The following is a 21497-nucleotide window of genomic DNA, read 5'->3' on the forward strand; positions in this document are numbered from 1 at the left end:
ATTCGCTCCTTCCCACCACTGTACAGCAGGACTGACTCCTCTGCAGCCCAAGGGCAGAGGCCCCTGCTCCTCACAGCACACTCAGCCAGTGCAAAGTGGAGCACACAGATCTTCTCAGCAAAGAGAGAGGCAATATGGGAGGTCGTATGAAAACTGGAACTTTTTTTTTTTACTTGAAAAATCTCTCCTTACTTCTCAATTTCTTCTCTTCTTTGGACAGTCCCTGTGCCCTAAAGGAGCAATGTCCAACAGCAGCTCCCTCAACGAGTTCCTTCTCCTGGTATTTGTGGACACACGGCAACTTCAATTCATGCACTTCTTGCTGTTCCTGGGCATCTACCTGGCTGCCCTCCTGGCCAACAGCCTCATCATCACAGCTGTAGCCTGCGACCACCGCCTCCACACACCCATGTACTTCTTCCTCCTCAACCTCTCCCTCCTCGACCTTGGCACCATCTCCACCATTGTCCCCAAATCCATGGCCAATTCCCTGTGGGACACCAGGTCCATTTCCTACTCTGGATGTGTTGCCCAGGTCTTTCTGTTTCTCTTCTTGCTGTCAGCAGAATATTTTCTTCTCACTGTCATGGCCTATGACCGCTTTGTTGCCATCTGCAAACCCCTGCACTATGGGACCATCATGGGCAGCAGAGCTTGTGCCAAAATGGCAGCAGCTGCCTGGGCCAGTGGTTTTCTCTATGCTGCCCTGCACACTGGGAACACATTTTCAATACCACTCTGCCAAGGCAATATCCTAGAGCAGTTCTTCTGTGAAGTCACCCAGATCCTCAAGCTCTCCTGCTCTGATGCCTACCTCCGGGAAGTTGGCCTTATTGTGGTTAGTGCCTGTTTAGGCTTTGGGTGTTTCATTTTCATTGTGCTGTCCTACGTGCAGATCTTCACAGCTGTGCTGAGGATCCCCTCTGAGCAGGGCAGGCACAAAGCCTTTTCCATGTGCCTCCCTCACCTGGCCGTGGTCTCCCTGTTTGTCAGCACTCTCATGTTTACCTACCTGAAGCCCCCCTCCATCTCCTCCCCAGCTCTCGATATGGTGGTGTCTTTTCTGTATGCAGTGTTGCCTCCAGCAGTGAACCCCCTCATCTACAGCATGAGGAACAAGGAGCTCAAGGATGCGCTGAGGAAACTGGTTCAATGGGTACAATGTCAGTCCCAATAATTATCCCATGTGCATCCACTCATCATTCACAGGGCATTTGGCCTCAAGGCTGTGTGTTCTTCACTTCTTTCTTTCTTTCCTTTCCTCTGTTGCATTCTTGTAAAAGACGGAACGGTTTGGTTCATGCCACTTGTCCTCAGGAATCTCTCGTTTGAATCTGACTGAGGGACCGTGTTGAAGCAGGAAGCCAGGCTTCCCCCTTTGTCAGCAGAGATGGGGGAACCTCAGAGCCCACTAGTCTGAGCTCCCTCAGATGCCTTCAGGGCAATGAGGAGAGTATCCCTTTGCAGTGGCTCCTTTGCACTGACACCAAGGGAACTCATGGGACAGAGTCAGGCTCAGACGAATTAAGATGGGGTGAGACCATGGCTCCCATGTCCGTTAGGAGAGCTCAGCTTCCCTGGCCATTGTCAAGGTGTGATCTCACACCCCTCTCCTGTGAGGGTGGCAGCCAGTTGTCATCTTGGGCTGGTCCCTTCCCTCTCCAGCACTCCAAAACTACAAGTGGAGGGGAAGTAGAGGGGAGGGTAGTCAGGCAGCAGCTTGTGGGGACAGACCCTGTGTTCCTCAGGACCATCCCCCACTGCCACAGCAGGCATTTCCTCACTGCAGCCTTTGGGTGGTGGCTGCAGCTTTCCTGAGACATGTCCACCAACAGCAGCAGGACTTTCTCTTTTCAGAGTTGTTCTCTTCATTCCCACGCTGTCCTTCTGCACTCTGTTCTGAGTATATGGTCCAGTAGTTCTCATAACCTGGTAGCGGTAGGGTTGTGTTTCCATGTGCATGTGTCCTGTAAGTTCAGGCAGGACAAGGCAATGGGCACCCTTATGCCAGACCTGGCCTCCAGAATAACATTGCTATAATAAAAAGAGATCTCCTCTGTGATGTGCCTGAAGTCTGGCCTTTCTTCAGAATTTGGGGTCAAAAATATACCCAAGGGATTGCACCATAAAAGGGCCTGCTGCTCTGCCTCTGTACTCTGTGGGCTCCAGGGGATGAGCTCAGAGTCCCAGTGTGACATTTCAGGGACCAAGGGCTGGATTCAGGGTTCATTTCTCGGTGACCACTGCCAGTGGAGATGCTGAATGGTCTCTGAATTGCATGCCTGGGGCTGACGCACAGGTGACAGTGCTGATGACAGATGCCCATCCTTCTGGAAGGGAACCTGAGCCCCCAGGAGAGCTCAGGGGATCTCCAGGGATATTGTGGGCCTGGGGGTGGGCAGTGAGCGGAGTTTCACCAAACAAGGGACAGTCCATGGTAGAGTCACCCAAAGACAAAGCACTAAATCCAGGTATGCATAGGGAAAGGAGGGCTCTGCAATGCCTGGAGAGGCAGTAGGCACCCAGTAGGCCCAGGGAAGGGGCACTGGAGAGTGATTCATGTATCCCCAGTGCAACACCACAGGCCAGAGCTAGTGCACACCCGAAAACATCTCCTGCTACTGCAAACACCCTGGGGTCACTCTGAGCACTACCCATGAGGGCAGACATGTGCCAGCAGTGTCAGCCGTGGTGAGCCCTGTTTGGCTGGGTCTGCTTCCCACCCCAACCAGCATGGCCCATGCGGAGTCGGGAGTCACCCTGCAGCCCCATGGTCCCACAGCCTGCTCGCTCTGCACAGCAGCACCGCCAGCCCGGGGCCCTGCGGGGAGCACAGGGAGGGGTGCAGGAATGGCCAGGCAGGCCAGCATGGACACACTCACCTGGGGAAAGGCTCTCTGGGGAGCAGGGACGTCCCAGGAGAGAAGCAGCCAGCATTTGGAGATGGAAATGAGAATGAGGTTTCTCTGTGCACCAGCTCAGGACAGGCTGCTCTGTCCCTGGGGCAGCAGGAGCTGCCAGAGGGGCTGCAGGGCCAGGGCTCTCATGCTGTGCTGGGCAGTGGGGTGGGCACGGGGGGGCTGCAGGCAGACAGGGAGGGGAATCTTCTGGACACAAGACAGGGGAGACAGAGTGACTGGCGTCATTGGGGGGCCTCCTCCCCTTGCCGAGGAGCTGCTCTCCTTGTCCTTAAGCCTTGCCTGAGTTATGCTGTGGACATGCCTGTGCCTGGTCCTGCACCTCTCAGGTCCTGACCTGACCCTGTCCTTGTCCTGCTGACCTGCCCCCTCACTACGGTCAAGAAAGCCTTGGCAAGGGAAGCTGGGAACTGAGCAGATCCCAGGGAAGGCTGTAGGTAGAAAAGCTCGCTGTATATCCACATCAGCAGCTCTTGCCCAACAGCTCAATTAAAGGTGCAAGGAGTGCTTTAGGTTTGGACCCCTACCCAGGTAGTGCTGCATGCAGAGTCTGAGCAAGCACAGCCACTTGGGTTTGATTTTATGATGCACAGTTAGAAGAGCAGGTTTTTCTGTTTCACAGCTCAAGTGTTTATGCACCATTTGCCCTGAGCTGGGGCAGCTCCAGCTCCCCACAAGGGGGAAGGGGCCCGGGGGGAGTGGGCCAGGAGGCCTGGAGGGGGAAGCCGGCATCCCACTGCCTGGCTGGAGCTGGATCTCCAGCATGGGGGGGCCAGGGAGCTCCTTCCTTGCAGAGCTGGTTACCGTGGTGCCAGGAGAGGGGCTGGGAGCAAGGAGGGCAGCAGGTCGGGCAGGGGCAGGCAGGGCTGCGGTGGTGGCCACAGGGAGGGGGTGCAGCCAGTGCTACTGCAACGCAGAGGCTGTCGAAAAGGTCCCGCACTGCCCCTGGGCAGGAACAGGCTGTTCCCCCGTCCCTGTGCTGCCCTCCCAGCAGGACAGGACACGCGAGGAGGGGCTCAGCCTGCCCCATGCTCAGGGACAGCTCCCCAGGGCTGGCACAGCTTGGCCTGAGGCACCTCCAGCTCCTCAGCCTCTGCTCTGGCATGGCTGGCATGGGGATGAGAGCTCCTAGGGCAGGGCAGAACAAGCCTGGCTAGGAGAGCATCATGGGGAAGACCCAAAGGTCCCTGGCTCAGCCTTGGGCTTTGGAAGACTCCCTCATGCACCCTGAGAGGCTCCGTCTGCTTCTTCCACCCTGCCCTGTGCTCCCCTCCCATCAGCCAAAGCTGAGTCCAGCATCGCCTGGGGACTCCCTTCCCCATGGGGAGGAGAGGGAGGGTGTGACACGGCAATAGAGGGGCAGCTGGGATTCTTTCAGATTCTGGGGTTAGTCGCACTGGACTCGAGAGATCAGCATTTGTCAAGTATAAGAATTTAATAGACCTGAGAGGTTCTACACATATGACAGATGTTGGACAACACTAAACAATTAACAGCAGACGATCTACAAGTATGACAAAGCTAAAAAGTATAGTAAAGCTAGAAATATAACAGAACTAAACTATATATACACACATATGAGAGCTCTATGGTTAAGCCACGAGAGCACGGTACAATGAGCATTTTAGCCCTTTCCTTGTCCTTATGGGCCACCCCTCCAGTATAGTTTTCCCCAGATTGTTCTCACCACTGTTAAGCTACACTGGGATGATTCAGGTTCTCCCTGGCAGTCGGCATCAGGGGCGTCCCTGCTGATGGGTGGGTTGTCGGGTCCGCAGGCCAGCTGACGGTGAGTCCAGGTCCACGCAGAGGTATGTGGCTTACTTGCTTTTACCCTTCCCGGGCTTAGTTCATTACCCATCCAAACCATGCCAGACCACGGTTACACAACAGAACTGATGGCCTCAGCCATCAGGATGGTCAACAATATGGCCAACAAATAACTGTACGCATGTTCAACAGATAACCCAGGGCAAAATTCCACAGTACCTAGATGCTTACAGTGCGAGTGTGTGGTGTCACTTCTCCTTGGCTGACTAGGTTTGCTCAGCACTCACGGGGTTATTGGAGGGCTACAGCAACCCCACAGTGTGGTGACTCTGGCTGTGGTACGCCCAAGGTTCCTTAACCCTTGGGGAGCACCCCAGAGCAAACCCCTCTTCTATGGGCTGCACCATCCTGAGTCCCATGCTTGCCTGTGCGGCGCCTATCAAGGGAGAAAACCTGAGAAATCCTTACTGTGGGTCAAAGCAAAGAAGCAGTGGCTGAGCAGTTACAACAAAGGTTCACAAAGCTTGCTGCCCTTTTGTCCCATTGCATCAAAACATTTGGTGGTCTTCTTTCTGATATCTATGACCTGTTATTAAGACACAGTTGTCAAATGAGACACAGCACAACCTTAGGCTGCAATCAGAATAAAACCACAACGACTTGTCTTGCTTGCTTGCACTCCTCATCCAAGTCTAAGGAAAAGCCAGTTTGACTCTCCACCAGGCCCTCTGCATTCTCAAGTCAATGGGCACTAAGACACAGTCCTGCTGTGAGAGATACACCCCTCTGGTCCATTTTCTTACTGCTCTGTAGCCCTCAGAAATTAGTTTTGGATAGAAGAAAGTATAGAAAGCACAACCACTGGATAGCCTTCCTTCCTTCTTTACACCACAAGATTCATGTAGGAATCTGTGATCGGTATAATAAACAGTGAGCTTTGAGAGGAAAAATACAACACTGGTTTACCAAATGAAAAGCACAGCCACGCTAATCTGCTGGCCACCCTGGAGCAGGCAGCTGCCTGAGAAAACTCCAGTTGTAGCTTCTGTTCCCAGACTTCTGCATGTGGTTACCTCTTCAGAGTTTGCTAGAAACACTAGTCATCCACTCCAATTAATCTGGACTTGAATATGACCAACTCTGGGAAGCAGCACCAGACAAGAAGTGCAGGTGCTTTCAGAAATACTGCACCCTTCAAGGCTGAAAATCAGAGCCCAAACACAGACAATTCTGAGATCTGCAGTGGGGGGGGGGCAAAGAATTTGAAAAGAAAACTCACATACACTGTCAAGGGGTATTTTTCAACACACACTGCATGAGAACACCACTCTGCTGCAGCAAATGTTACCTCCTCCCAGAGCCAGCAAAGCTTCCTTAGTGCCTGGACGTCCTTAGGGGTGGCAGTGAGGTTAAAAGCACTGCTCATGGTCTCCTCTGGCTTGCCTTCCTCAAATGCAGCAAGGAGCCCTCCCACAATGGCCTGAAAAAACACAGTTACAGCAGAAAGGGCTCATGAGACATAGGAATGAGCACACGAACCTTTGAGCAGCAGGTAGCTAAACAAGGCTTGTCAAAGCCTGTTAAGTTAGAGCCCGGAAACAGCAGGAGTGTTTCAGAGCACAGGATCACTGGCTCCCTCCGTTTGCTGCTCAGTGAGCAACAGCAGCCTGGTTCCTTGTTTCAGAGTCCTAACTTTGAAGGGCAGGGTTGTTTCAATCTGCTCGCCCTTCAGCAGTAACAGGGGAAAGAGAGGAAGCGGACAGAAAACCCAAGGAGTAGCAAACACAAGAAAGCAGCTCAGGAACGAACGCAAGAACAACAAACGCCTCTTGTGCCGCACCAGGCTGCAGCCCTCACAACGCTGAGGTTTCAGCCAGCCACAGCAGGCATTGCCCACACCAAGGCACCTAGGACAGGAGCCTGGAAGGTCTTGAAGGTGCTGAGCTTCAAGGGGAACTGAGCTGACAACACAAGGGGAAACATGACAACACTGGAGTCAGGCAATTGGAACACCATGGTGTACGTTTGACTGGCTGCAATATGGCTGCTGGCATCCAAGTGTGCTTAAGGAAGGCAGAGTGTTAAGAGAAAAAGCACAAGTCAACTTTCAAGGACAATTACATGTAGGGGGCTGCCAGTTTATGGGGGACAGTGCAGACAGCTTCCTAACACTGACTGCTGAGCAGGAAGCCCAACTCTGACAAAAAGGCCTTGCGAATATCATGTGAAAGTTCATGAGCACAGAAGCAAGGCAGCTGCTAGGGGTTTAATGTCCACACTCCACACTGGACCAAATTAGGCCCCTAATTCCAGCACCTACTCAAAAATAACTACAAAACTCATATGTCTGCATAATCATGTCAGACATGTAAAAGAAGTACTTGTGAACTATTCTTTAAATAACAAACAGGATTAAAAAAAAACTCTTTGGGACAATAGTAAATGTGTACACATGACATTCTTATAAACTGCAGGATACAGAAGAAAATGGTTTGTCAGCAAACCGATTTAACCTGACCTCTCTGCAGGGCACAGTTCAGGACACCTTCCCAAGTTACATACCTCCAATTTTCTAGAGAAGGTCCGGAAAAGAAGCTGCCTTGATATAAGCAATGGAACGGGGCTTGTCCAGAAAATATGTGATCTGCTTGCTTGGTTTGGAAGCTCTGCCAGCATAAAACAAACAAACAAAAAACAAACAAACAAAGAAAACCATGCAAACACCCACCAAAGAGTTACAAAGGGATCATTTAAGAGTCTTGTCTAAACTCTACCTTAATTTAAGTAAAGGGCTCCTAAGGCTGCACAAGGAATTTATCTTCCACCATCACTGCAAACAGCAGGACACTACAAAGGTCACCCCTATTCCAACAGAGCTCAGTCTACACCTAAGAAAGTCACTGACACACTGAAGGCTCTCATTCACTTTTAACATACATTTTCCCTTTCACAAAAACCTTACCAAGCCACTTCAGCCAGTAACTAGCCAGGAGGGCTTTTTCCCTCCTGTTTTTTTCCCCTCTTCTTTCCAGAGAGAGCTTGTTTTCTTCCATAGCTTCCGACAGAAGCTATATTAGCACAAGTGCTCATTAAGATTTGCTCGACCAAAAGATCTTAGACTTTCAGCTGAAATGCTCTTGCTGCTGCCCATGGGGAGAGGCACAGAAGCAGAAAACATAAAACCCAAGAACAAGAAGGCATATTCGTTACCTGAATAAGGTGTAACTCCTGATTTTCTCTTCCCTGCTCGAGTCTGGCCAGGGTCCTCCACACGTGGCTCAATGCTGAGGAAAGAACAGGCACAACAGGGTTGCGCAGCCACAGGCAAGTTTCTCGCAGACTGAGTGCCCTGCACAGGGCCCTGACTCCCAACATTACCTTTCAGCTCCCAAAGTTCTCCCTTCCAAGCACCTCGTGGATCACCTCCCACAGAAACACGCGAAGGTCTCTCCAGCAGCAGCTACTGCCACTGCTGCAGCATCTCAGCAACCCCACACACCTCGCCCAGGCAACAGCCCGCTCACACACAGCTACTTCTCCCACCACAGCATCTTCAGCCTCTCTCTCACAGGCCTTCCAGTAACACCCCCTTTGAGCACCCAAGGTTTCTGGTGTTACTAGCAACAGCATACTGCCTCAGCCTAGACGTAAAGTTTGCCTCCTTCCTCAAGGAAAGCAACACACTAAAGGTTACTGAGCCATCTCAGATCATAAGCAAACATGTAAATCACTACCTCTGCAAGCTCCAGAAAAAAAAGAGTCCACCTAGGACAGCAAATAAAAGATAGAAAAGCAACTCAGACACTCACTGAAATAACATCCTGCTAAAGCAGGGCTCAGGATCTAGGTCTTTCAGTAAGTCGCAGCTGCACACTTCCTCACCAGGCACAAGGCAATAGTCAGGTGAAAGATTTCGTCAGCTGATGCAAAGATGGAGTCTTGCAAGTAGTTCTGCTTCACAAACAGACACTGAAAGCGGTTTCTAAGGTTTCTTCTAGTTGCTTTCAAAAAGACTAGGCAACACTGTAAGGATTCTGCAATCTTTGTTCAACAAAAAATCACTTCTTGTCAAATCTTTTGCTCCCAAACCCAGCCAGTACCATCACTACTGGACCATCTCCCTTTTGTGTCAGGTGCACAAAAACTTCCTACAACAGAACTGAGATCCTTCACTGCACCTTTCACTGAACACATTCTCCTTCAGCATGGTCTGGAATTTCAGAAGGTTAAACTCAAGCAGGCAAAACATTTCTGTATCCTCCAGTTCAACTTTTAGCAAGACAGAAGTTTCCGCCGAGCCGTCTTCAGTCACAGCTTGCCAGCACCAACCTTCCAGCAGAGTGAAAGAACAAGTCAACATTCCCAATGTGACATTCAGAGAGAACTACAGTTTAAATACCTGGCTACAGTAACAATACCTGCTCTTAAACAGAAGCACATCCTGCTCCAGCTGCAGGAGAGCACTCACCATCCATGAGGCTCTTGTTCTGTCCGTCTTTACCAAGCACTTGGTGGGTTAGAAGTAGTTTGATCACACAGGAAGATCCATTTTCTGTTCATAATTCAGAAATGAATGGGGAAAGCTTGGATTTGCTAAACCAGCCAGAGCCAGGGGACATGCATGGACAGGAGGCAGAAGCGAGGAAAAAGCAATCTATGCTTAGAGACCTCCATCTCCAACAGCAATGCAGACCTCCATGAGAGAGTTACGCTCTGGCTTTACCATTTAGGTTCAACCAAGGGCCTGGGAGAAAGGAATGAGGACACTGCTGTCGAGGAATATTAGAAACGAACTGAAAAAGTGGGACCTAACCTGTAAATCCCTTGAAAACGCTCTCCATGCAAGGGTGAACTGAAGTCTGTCTCCTTGGTCTAGCGAGGACAGTGCCCATTTGTGGCATCCTTTTACTTTCCTCCTTAGCAACTGCAGGAAGCAAGGAAGCTATCAAAAAAGCACCCGAACTCTGGAAAGACTTACCTAAGCTCAGGCCCTGCTTTTTTCACAGCCCTTGTTTCTCCCCATCCCTGGACATGACACCTTGCTAATGTTCATAACTGAAAGCTGAAGAAAACAAGTCCAATTTTTACAGGGTAACCAAGAAAACTGAATGCTGCACTTCCCCGGCACAGCACAACAGCAGCTCAGGCCTATCGACTTCCCCCACCGCTTTCCCCACCCGCACCCAGAGCGTTGCAGCTTCCCACTGTGGGAGGACATCCAGGGGCAGCAGGAGCACAGAAAGCAGCTTCTCTGCTCCTCTCCCTCCTCACCTGCTGCCTGCGGTTTCACTAGTGATGGAGCTCGCACAGCTCAGGGCTCCTCTGCACCTGCCAGGCGGCAGCGCGGGCTGAAAACACCCCTCTGTGTCGCCGGGGTGCTCACAGGCAGCACCTGCCCCCACCCGCAGCACAGACCTTTCTCTCCCAGCCCGGCCCGGCCCGGCCCATCCTGTCCTGTCCCCTGGCGCAGACTCGCCCAGGCCCCAGGGCAGAGCGGGGCCCTGTGGCAGCAGCGCCCCGGCAGCAGCGTTTCCCCGCCGACGCTCCCCTGCAGCACAACTCCCACAGCCCAGGGCCAGCCCGGCGCCGCTCCCCCTCGCTCCCCGCCCTCCGCCCCGGCCCCGGCCCCGGCCGGCAGCAGCCGCCGCAGGCTCCGCGCACACGAGCACACGCCGGGCCACAGCGTCGCTCCGGGCTCCCTGCACAGCAGCCGCCAACACCCGCCGCTGCCGCAGCTGCTTCTCCGCGGCCTTGAGAGCGGCGCCGCAGTGGGGCCCGGCGGGGGCGGGGCCGGCGGCACCAGGGGCGGTGGCCATGGACACACAGGCCCCGCCCCCACAGGGCCGGAAGTGCCGCCTCCTCCCGCGGAGCATGCGCACTGGCGCAGAGGAGGGCGGTGAGGGGCGGGGCAGGGGCGGGGCCGGGACTGCCCGGACCCTGCAGGGAGGGAGGGAGGGGGCGAGAGGCGGCTGGTGCCGCGTGGGGCGGCGTCTCCCGGTGCGGGGCTGCCTGGAGCCTCGAGCCGCAGCGCCGGGAGCTGCCACGCCAGGGCCGAGGGCCGAGGGCCGCGGGCTGGGCAGAGCGAGCGGCTGTGCGTGCGGGGGCAGCCAGAGGCGCCACGGCCCGGTGTGTGCGAGCAGCTGCTGGGGAAGGCGCGGTGCGGCCTGGGCCGCCTCTGGCCCCGCGGGAGCCCCCGGCTCTTGTGCCCCTTCTCCTGTCAGGCCGGTGACGGCACCAGCTGGGTTTGGGAGCATAACAGTGGCAAAGGAATGATTTTTTGGAAAAAAGACCAAAGTACCCTTCCAGTGTCTCCTATTCTTTTTGAAAGGACATAGAAAAAACCCTTAGAGAGTGCTTTTGCTCTCTGTTCCTGAAGTAGAAGTTTTCCCAAGACTTCCTCTTTGCCTTAGCTGATCTAATACTTTGCCTCTCGCCTTCTGCTGAGTGGGGAAGTGTGCGGCTGAGAAGTTTTTACAGACCTAGTTGGTGAGCCCTCCTTTAGCGTTGTTATTTAAGTGTGTGTATGAGTTGCTTTTCCATCTTTTATTTCCTCACCCACTTAGACATTTCTACCCTAGATTTGAGTGTGTTCAAAGCAGAGGTCTGTGCAACACCTCTGAGTGTCTCTTGTTTCTTGGAGATGGTTCTTGCGGCATCTTTGTGAAATCTTCAGAGCTTGCGTTTAACCTGCTGCCAAGTGCCTGCAGCTGCTGCCCGCCTCTGCGAGGGTCAGCCCCACATGTGGCTTCAGGGTCCCCGCGCTCCTCCAGTTCTGCTGGTTTAAGTGTTTGTGGGCTGGTGTGAGGAGGCCAATAGCTGGTGCAGGTGTGAGAGCAGTGCAGGCAGAGCAGTCTGTGATCCCCATGTGTTTAGTGAGCTGGTGCCTGCAGCTCTGCTGGCGCTGCCTCTTCCCCTGTTCAGTCCCCATCTGCCCCAGGCCCTGAGGTGCCACAGTCACTAGGTCTCAAACACGTCTGTAGGTTAACGGTGCTGAACATCAGTTCCCTGCAAGTTTTCTGGAGAAGCTGACTGGCAAGGGAAGGACCCACTGGTTCAAGCACCCAGAAGAAGGTTTTGGTCGCTGCCAAGTCATTGCTGGGCGTTTTGGTGCGGTCAGTTGTCACCACTTCCTCCCCTGGCAGCAGCAGCCGCCTGCGCTGTGTCGCTGTGGGGCAAGTGTGGCGCAGTGCCCGCTGCCCTCCCTCGCAGCCAGGTTTCCCACATGGGGGCCATGGCCGGGTGAGCACAGCTGCAGTGCCCAGCCCGGCCGGGACCCCCAGCGGGGTTCTCCCTGCGGCCCAGCCTGCGTGGGGGCAGGGGCAGTCCCCGACTGCTCCATGCAGTCCCTGCCCACTGCAGGGCCAGCCCTGACCAGGGCACTGGGGCGAGGGGGGCCGTGCCCCCTCTGTGACACGGGTTGTGGTCACAGGGGACATCCCGTGTCATGGCAACAGCTGCTCTCTCCCACGCGGCCCTGGCCTCTCCCCACACGTCGCGGCGAGGCCGGGGGAGCCCAGGCACTGGGGCTGCTCTCGGCACCACTCTGCTGCGAGGAGCCACCAACCCTGAGCGGGAGCCGGCAAGGGGAGGCTGGGGCAGAGCGGGGCTGCGGTGACGTGTGGAGGAGGAGGAGGAGGAGAGGAGCTGTTTCCTTATCACCTCCTGCTGTGGGGTGACCCAGGGCGAGGAGGACAAAGATGGAGCTCTGGGACACTGGTCATGGGACACGGCATGGGCAGGTGGTGCCAACGCTCCCCACCCATGGTAAGGCCTTCAGGATCTTCTTCCCGGGAGCTGTTGCAGAGACCATTAACTCTGAACATGGCTGTGGAAACCCTGGGCCAGGGGGAGGGTGGACAGGGCTGGGGGCTGCAGCCAGATCCTCCACTGATGGTCCCCTCTGGCTCAGGTGCCAGTGTGGCCGCCAGGACTCCTGGATCCTCGCCCTGATGCTGCCCCTGCTGTCCCAGGGCACCCTGGGCAGAAGTCCCTGCCCCAAGGGTCACTGCTGGCCTCGCAGTGGGCATTGCCCACCCGAGCTGCTGGCGGGGGAAGGAGCTGGAGCTGCTCCGGTGGCTGTGCAGAGCCTGTGTGTGCAGAGATCCTGTAGGGGGGAACTGGCCCTGCAGGGGAGATTCTGGGGGATGCCCTGAGCCCCCAGATTGCCATGGGCACAGCACCGTCCTCTCACTGGGTGAAAATCCCTTGCCAGTGTCCCTAGGGAGGGGGTTCACCCTGTGAGAGCTGCTTCTGGAAGGAAAGGAGACCCTTTCTGCTTTTCCTCAGCTCAGCAAGACTTTCTGTCTGGGACCCCGAGCACTGCCTGTAATTCCTTCCCGCAGACTTTGAGCTCAGGGACACATTGTGGATGTCCCGTGGTAGGATCTGCATGTCCTAATGCCTCTGTTTCAGCTGCAGACCCCTCCTGGGGGCAGATAAAGGTTGTAGCCTCAAGGCAGTGCCCACCTCAGCTGCTGAGCCCCTGTCAGGGATGGGGTGTGTTTGGGGAGGGGGATGCAGTTCGGATATGCTTGCACTTGTCATCTCCTTGGCTAGGCACGGGCTGAACAGCTGTGAGCTGGCCCCCCCCCCCCAGAGCATGACGTGTCTTTCCCTTATTTTTCAGAGACTGCTGCTGCCTGGGAAGGTGTGTCTGACTACATTGTACGGCAGCTGATGCTGAACCAGGTGGGTCTGCCATCGTGGGCCTGCCCAGGAAAGCCTTCTTCTGGATCTTCTGGATCTGAGGGATGATTTCTCTGCTTTGACTTGTATTTTTGAGAGGGTGAAGAGGAGGGGGATGAAAACATCTGGAAAGTTCTTCAGAAGAACTTTTCCAAGGCTTCTCCAAAGCTTTTCTGAGTGCTTCGTCTGTCCCTTTTGTACAGCAGGATTGGGCAGGGCACTGAGCACCATCCCCATGTGCTGACAAGTCACCAGTCTGTCCACCTACCAGTCTCATAATTCTTCTCTTCCTTTGTGTTTTCAGGGAGTGAGAGTTATTTGTCTTGGGACCTTTGGTGTTGTAACTGAACGAGTTGGTGTTGGGAAGCATGGTTTCCTGGCTGTTCGCAGACCCGTGTTCTGTCTTTCGAAGACTATTGCAGAGGTTCACGGCCTCACCTATGATAAGGCCCATGCTCCTGGTAAGAAGACAGGCTGAAACTTTTGCTTTGCCTTGGGACATCTTAGGGGTGTGCATAACTGCTGTTCAGCAGTGACTGTTAGAAACCTAGAATTGCTTCCCCAGGTCCTGAGAACACCTTCAGTTTTTAATTATCATGTCATCATAATGCTCATTACAATTATACTCCCTCTCTCCCTGACTTGTTTAACAGCTGGCTGCATGCCAGATGTATTGGGGCTGCTGCTTCTCCTCAAATTGAGTTAAAACCTTTGGTCCATGTTTATGCCACACTGGAGCTTGTAAAGTTGAATAAGGGCATTCATGCTGGCTCTTCCATTCTCCTTCTACTTTGAAGTAGGTCAAAGGCAGCTGCAGAGAGCCTTGAAATGGAGATGGGGACAATAGTGTGTATGAAAACCCATCAGAGGCCATCTTTGCTGTGATTGCTGGTCATCCCTGTGAGCCCTGCAGCTGTAGTGGACATGGGTGATGCCTGTGGGGCAGCAGGAGCTCCGAGTTGTGTTTGGAGTGGGTCTTTCCTTTCAAAGGACTCCACATGTTCTCTGTGATGTCAACATCAGTCTGGCACTTCTTAGAGCTGAGCCTCTGGCACCAAAAGCAGGGATGTTTGCTGTGCAGTTCTGAGGGTGCTGGGGGTGGCTGGAAGGATCTGAAGGGGTGTAGTGCAATGCTTGTGTTTTCCTTCTGTCTTTCACCATGTGATGTGGCACAGCTAAATGTCTCCCAACCTGGAATGCACGGAGTGTGAGCACAAGTACCTGGCACCCACTCCGCCCTCTTGGGAACTGGTCCCCTTTCTCCTCTCCTTGTCCTGCCATCGTGCCTCATGTTCATAGGAGATGGCCAGGCCCTTTCTTTCAATCTCTGTAGGGAAGAAAGCATTGCAAAGTGCTTTGAACTTCTCCTAGGGAGAGATGACATGAGATTCCTTCAGGAGCTTTACCAGATGTTAAAGAAAACAGCTCTGTAGCAGTGTCTTGCTTGAAGACCTCAAAGCTGCCGACGCTCTGTTTTAGCCTGCTGAACTGCTCCGCTAGTGACTGTGTTCCTCTTTTTCTGCTTCCTAGGTCATAAGCTCTCCGAGCCCCTGAAGCATGCTCGCATAGCCTTGGACATCTCTGTTCCTCGGAAAACAGTGGAGGCTTGCATAGAAGAGACCATGCGTCTTTTCTCCCACTGCCTGGAGAGTGGGAAGAATGTTGCCCTTGTGTTGAAGGACATTGGCATGCTTGTTATTCAAGGAGTAGATGTGAAAATGAGATTTTACAGAGACTTTCTGAGAAGGCTGAATGGGACAGAGCAGCTGGTAGAAGTTCTTCTTGGGGTAAGTTTTCCATTTCTGCAGTACTACTTGTAGTCCTTTTCTAACTCACAAGTGACTGCAGTTCTATTAGCCTGCCATGACCTGTTTAGGCACATGGATGGTCCTGGCCTAGAGTAATGCCAGCTCCCTAGACAGTTTGTCTTGAGCATTCAGAGGATTTGGCAACAAAGACCACCCTGGGAATAGCTGTGCTGGGTCCACCCAAAGATTCGTCCAGCCCGGGAGCCTGTTTCCATGTGCTGAGGGAAAAAAGTCCAAGGAAAGGGCAGGTCTTGTGCGTTTTTTCCAGGTAGACTTTCCTCCTTCCAGAAAGCCATGGTTTAGTGCCCTTTAGTGATGACATTTGAACCCATGCGTCCTTTGGCTGTGCCTGGGATGGTAAGGCAGTGAGTTCAGCAGTTTGCCCTTAAGCTGTGTAGCAATATTTCTGTGTGTCCCTTTGGAAGCTCAGCCTGATCCCTTCATGGGATGCCCTTGAGCTCTGGTGTGGTGAGGAATAGTAATGGATCCCTCCTCCCCTTGCCTAGACCAGTGGGGATGTCAGACATCGCTGTGAACTCTCTGTTGACCTCAGTCCTCTCTCTTTGCAGCTGGAGGGCCTGAGTGTGTTTCATCTCTCCCAAATGGCAACTGGTCAGAATATTTGTCACTCTCATGCTTTGGTTTGTAGCGTTTCTAGGTCTGTGACTGTGTAGGTTTGTTTTTGCAGGGATCATTGCTGACCCCAGTCTCTGGGCAGGAAGCAGAGGCCCAGGCAGACAAAGGCCCATATGGGACCAGCCCCCTGTTGCTGCTGTTGCTGTGTTGGTCTAGTTGTGCTGAGCAGCTCTTCCCAGTGCCCTGGAGTGTCACCAGCATGAAGGGGGTCTTTCTGTCCTTATGTGTGCATCTGCACGCTGGCAGTCGTGGCTGCAGCATGTCAAAGTGAGAATCATTTGAGACCGATGTCCTTCCCCAGGTCTCTAGTGCAGCCCTGTCCTTCATGCTGGTCTTTCAGGTGCATCTGGAAAGGTGAGATGTGAAAGCAGGCTGAGGTGAGCCCCTCGAGGGTTAAGGCAGAGATGCAAGCAGGCTGTAGGCCAGCCCTGCTTCCCAGCTCTTGTCTCTTCCTTCTGTCCTAGTCCGTGATGTCTTTTCAGTCCATTCTCTGGGCCAGGGCCTTTTCTCCAGCCTTTGTTGCAGTGGGTCCCAGAGCAGCTGCCCCTTGAACACACCCCAGAAGTTTGGCCCTCCCAGTTACCCGCTTTGCCTCTCCATTCCTCTATGGTGCAGAGGCAGTTGTCTGAATGTTAGGAGAGACTGTGGGGTTAACCCCACATCAAGCCGGCAGGGAAAACGCAGCCGCCAGGAACCCCAGCTAGTGCAATGCCTTCCCCTGTACTTGCCTCCATCAGGTTCTACATTAGGAAAGACCTAGTCTCCTGACTGAGTCTCTGGATTCTCAGCCTTGCAAAAAGCCTGACAGTGTTCTTACCCTTTCTCATTTATTTCCCTCCAGCTTCTGTGCTGCATAACTGAGGGACTGTTGAGAGGAGTGGAGAAATTCAGCATTTCAGTGAGGCAGCTTCTTCTCTGAGCAGTGGAAAAGTTTGCTGCCCTTGTGAGCACTGAGATAATTTTCTTGGCATCACCTCATACATGTCTGTCACTTTGCAGATGCCAGAGATGAGGGATTCAGTCCTCTCAGGCACCAAAACTGCTGCTTCTCAGCCCCATTCTGGTCAGGTCATCATCTTTCCTGAGCGAGTATGTTTGCTTCTTAGCCCCTGGGAGGCCAAGCGAGCAGCTTCTCACGGCATGTTTGGTAGCATTGTGTTGCCAGTGCTTGTGAAGGCTGCTCAGAAATTCATCTGAGAGTAACTCTTTGAAATGTGCATCAAAGTGCAGGTCCCTACTAGTTGCTGGCTTGGGACATTTTCATGTCTTCTGTGAGACCTGCATGAATCAAATGTGTCCTGAATGTGTTTTCTGGGTCAAAAGTTTTTTTGTGGGAGGCCTATCTAGGCCAAAGTGAAGGCTGTGCCCAGGGGGTTTTGGCGAGCTTTGTCCTGGCTCCCATCATGCTCAGTGTTTTGTTCCATTACTTGTCTGGGAGATGGAGGTTCCTTTTTACAGATGGATGGACATGAGCTTGGGAGGGCCTGCAAGTGATTTGGAGGGTGAGACGGGAATTAGAAATGGTGCTGGAAAGCTGTAGGAGAGGAGATTATTGTGTTCTGCCTGGACATGAACATTGAACGGGAGATGGGAGATGGTCCCAACGGCAGCACAGAGGATCTGGGTTAAAATGAGCTTTCTCATAGGAAGGCTAGGAAAGCTCTCAAAGGGCCTGGTGAGGAAGCTCATGCCCCTCCAGGTGCTGGAGGTCTTCACGATGTCACTCAGCTTGCTAATGCACTCCTCCAGCATCTGGTGTATTCTTCATATTCTGCTTTGGAAAAAGATGGACTTCCCAGTAGCTCCCAAATGCCCCTGTGTCCTCATTATTCACCCAAGGGGCAAAGGAAGTGTGGTGCCCTCCCTTTAGACTGTTTTCTTTTTCCTATTTCCAGGTACAAGTTTGAGGGTACAGCTAGAAAACCACCCGTGGCACCTGTGAAGCCGACCCGGGAAGAAGAGATGGGAAAAGATGGGTCCAGTGGCAAGAAAGGTAATGAAACAGCTGGTTCCTGGCAGGGGTTTTTGTCTTCTCCTTCTGTCCTCTTTGGCAGGGCATTGGAGCCAAGGTGACGGTGGGATGGCTCAGGTAGCATGAGGCACTAGAGGTGATGCTGCTTACCCACTATGGGTAATCTCAAGTGACTCCTGAGGGAACAAGACCTCGGGGCAGCCCAACACTCCCACCTGCAGCTGATAGCTCCAAGTTAAACTTTCCCCCATTTCCACGGGACTCAGTGCCCTGGCGTGCACTGCAAACTGCTCTTCCTTTTGAGGCGTTGGTGCAGAAGAGAGGCAAACTTGAGGACTGTCCTTGGGCAATGTGAATCCTAAATTGTGCCTGGAGCTGTATGTAATGGAGGGGCTGAGCTATTTCATGGAATCAGTGTGTTTTCAAGTGCTGGGAAGAGTCACCTTGAGTAGATGGTACAAAGTCTGGTAACCTATGCCAAGACTTCCTTTCATTTTCAAAACATGGAGTTCTTACCTTTCTTTCCAAATTTCTCATAAACATCCCCAAAACAGTGCCTTTGGGTTGACTGTGTCACCAGAGGAACTGCAGGCATATGAGATCAGTAGACAGATCCAAGGATCTGCTCCCCTTGTGTGAAATTGTTGCCCCCAGAGAGACTCTGATCATTCACCAATACATCCCAGCAAGCCTCCTTTTTCATAATGTGACTAGGATAGAACATGAAAGAACAGAAAAAACAGTACCACAAGAAATGATGTTGCACAGTAAAATCTAAAAGACAGAGAGAAGCCAGTGTCTGGAAGGGCCAAAGACCACCCAGGAAAGAAGACATAAAAGGAATCAGCTGGAAGCCTCACAGTTTTATCACAGGCTTGATCAGATCTGCATATCCTTCCTTTTCAAAAGGTCTCTGCAATTCTATCCTGAGGTGTTTTCTTGTCTCCTGCTTATAGGAAATCTTCCTGCCCAGCACCTGCTCTTGAGAGGGAGGCATCCTCCACCCAAAATAACAGCTCCGACTATGCAGAAAAGAAAGGGGAAGAAAGCTGAGGGCAAAGTGCCTCATGGCAGGTGAGACACTTGGAGGAATGGATGAGGGTGACCCTGGACCCTTGTGCTCGTTTGGGTAAGATGTTTCCTCTGGACACCAGGTTCATAGCAGCTCTGAATGTCTTTTATCACATGTCGCAGTGACTCCTGATCCCTCGATGGCAAGAATGCCTTTACACCACTTTCTCCTTCTTTGACACTGGGTGTCCAGGAACAATCAGTTTTCCATACCTAAACACACAGCAGCTGAGACCATCGAGCAATGTTTAATACATTTGCGAGGACGGGGTAACTGTGTCTCTTAGAGGCTGTCTTTATAAAGGACCCTGCTGCTCTCCTTGCCGCATCAAGACAGAGCCTGTATCTGGGCATGCTGAGCATTCCTGCGGGCACATCATGCAGCCCTGGGCGTTTCAGCTGGGGGTGATCTCTGTCTCTGCCCAGCTTGTGAGTACAGGACGGAGACCAAACTCCCCCTGTGCTCACACCACCTCCCCACAATGTGTATTTTCAGCGTGCTCCCAGGCATCCAAGGGAGCTGCTCAAGGAAGGTGGAGCGAGGCAGGAGGAAGGGCAGTGCTGAAGGCATGCCACCACCTGAGAAGCTGGTTACAAGAATCCAGAGGTGGCCAGGAGAAGTACGTGCTACTGAGTGAGGTCCTCCTTGAGCCATATGGACTTGTGGAAAAGCACAGTTCTATGGGCAGTGAGTATGAAAGACCCCTTCCTGCGTGTTCATTTGGCCGTTGACCGACCTTGTCTGAGCCTTGCTTTAAAAGGTGCAGGTCATGCTGTAGTTTTGCAATGCATTTGTCACTGCTGCATTCTCAGGAAACACCTCAGAAGAACACCTCCCCTTTGACCCTGTTTCTAGAGGGAATGTACCTGCTGGGCCTTTCAGGGATAGGGGATGGACAGTTTCTGTTTAGCTCAGTGATCATTTAGCTCATTGGTCCAAGCAAATATGTGTTTTGCAGACCTGCCAGTATTAGCTTAGGGGCATAAGAGCGCTGACAGGAAGGCTGAAGACAAGGGGCAGAAGGGAGGATGAGAAATGACCTTTGTGCACTGGAAAATACCAGATGCCAGTAATAATCTTTGCTGTTTCTTTTCTGTGGTCCTCCAGGTGGAATATCACTTCAGAGTAATGGGGGAGGGGATTCTTGTCTTTCCTCTGATCTGAAGCCCTGGGAAGGTTTCCCTTTCCTGTGCCTTTTGCTGAAGCAAGGCAAGTGAAGAGAGAAGAGCACTTTTGGAGAACTCATCTGAAGAAACCCCAGTATTTCCTCTGGAGCTGTTTTCCAGAAGCATCCGTAAGAGGCAAGGAACCATGAGGAAGGGGGCTTGTGGTCCAAGCGAAGTCCCAGCGTTATTAAAGTCCCATAGTTGGGCTGCTGGCTGTTGGGGAAGCTCAAGCAAGGCCATGAACACTGATGCTGAGAGTAAAAGCTGAGGTCCTAAGGGGTGTTTGGGGTCATTTGATCTGACCTGCCAAACCTCCCAGTAGGGTTGCATTAAAAGTTCCTGCTCTGCCCATGGCAATTTCTTCCCCTCATTTGCGATGCTATGGGAGATGTCTGACTGAGATGGAGGGGTGAGTAGGCAGCCTGGCCCTTGCCCTCTGAAGGGCAGTGGGCCTGCGAGGGAGAAAGACTGGATTTGTAGAAAGGATGGGATTTGTATGGCAAGAGACAAAGCAGAGTGCACAGCGGGGTCTGTCCTTGGCGTCCTGGCCCAGCAGATGTAGAGGGAGAAGCGCTGAATGCGAGTGGCAGGGAGGGGGCTGCTTAACCATCTGCGCAGGGAGCAGGGACTTCAGTGTGAGGAAGAGCACAGAGGGACCTGTCTGGGACCCCTACTGAACATCCCTCTGCATCAGCTCCTTCCTGCTGAAAGGGCGCAAGGCAGGGCAGAAAGGCAGTGACTCCCCTGGGGTCTAGCAGGGAGGCTAAAAGCTGCCTGTAAAACCATGACTTCACAGCAGCCCCAGATCAAAGACTGGCAGGCAGTTTTGCTCTCCATATTTACTTTCCTTTTTTTTTTTAATATCTCCTGAACATTGCACACAGACTTGCTTTTGTGTTCTCTATCCCCTCAGTATCAGCTCACAGCACAAAAAACCCCCCTTTCCTTACCCAAATGTACTCACCCATCAGGCTGCCCTGCCCAGCCCAGCTGCAGCACCTTGCAGCCCCCTGTCCCTGCACAGAGGGAGAAGCCCTGCTCCTGCAGCCCCACATGCTGCGTTGGCCATCTTGGCAGCTCTTGCTGCTGATGAACCCTGCTGTCTCATCAGGAGCTCAGCTGCGACTGCGACCCAGGACATCCCTCTCTGTCTCCAGACTCAGCCTCTCTCCAGCCAACAAGTCAGGCCAAGGATCAAGCACAGCCTGGATGGAGAGCACTGTCCTCTACCCCAATGTTGTGCTTGGGGTAGATGAAGGACTGACCCTGCCACAGGGTGGGGGATCTGTGGCAGAGCTGTCTGCACATCAGGCAGATGTGTGAATCACTCCCACATCCCCACACAGTCTCTGGAGCAGGGACTCAGCTGGTCTCTTTCCCTGCCCCATGGCACTGCACCCTCCCTTCTCCCCACTCAGTAATGAGATGTACAGGCACAACCACCTGGCACTGACACACACTCTTCCCTCT

The 21497-nt window shown here is 53.0% G+C and overlaps 1 protein-coding gene across 1 annotated transcript; it reads left to right on the top strand.

The window, feature by feature from the left end:
- Nucleotides 1-241: 241 nt before the first annotated feature.
- Nucleotides 242-15830, top strand: LOC136993778 (olfactory receptor 14C36-like). Its single transcript, XM_067308724.1, has 5 exons — nt 242-1147; nt 8293-8340; nt 13678-13834; nt 14904-15023; nt 15751-15830. The coding sequence occupies exons 1-5, from the start codon at nt 242-244 to the stop codon at nt 15828-15830; spliced, it is 1311 nt and encodes a 436-aa protein (XP_067164825.1).
- The last annotated feature ends 5667 nt before the right edge of the window (nt 15831-21497 follow it).

The sequence above is a fragment of the Apteryx mantelli genome, chromosome 20 (assembly GCF_036417845.1).
Source record: "Apteryx mantelli isolate bAptMan1 chromosome 20, bAptMan1.hap1, whole genome shotgun sequence".
NCBI classification, from domain to species: domain Eukaryota; kingdom Metazoa; phylum Chordata; class Aves; order Apterygiformes; family Apterygidae; genus Apteryx; species Apteryx mantelli.

Bases quoted from the DNA above. Each gene is read 5' to 3' on its own strand.
- LOC136993778 (XM_067308724.1), top strand. From the start codon at position 242: ATGTCCAACAGCAGCTCCCTCAACGAGTTCCTTCTCCTGGTATTTGTG. The intron at 8,341-13,677 runs GTTTGCCTCCTT...TTGTGTTTTCAG, and splicing joins TGCCTCAGCCTAGACGTAAA to GGAGTGAGAGTTATTTGTCT. The intron at 13,835-14,903 runs GTAAGAAGACAG...TCTGCTTCCTAG, and splicing joins TGATAAGGCCCATGCTCCTG to GTCATAAGCTCTCCGAGCCC.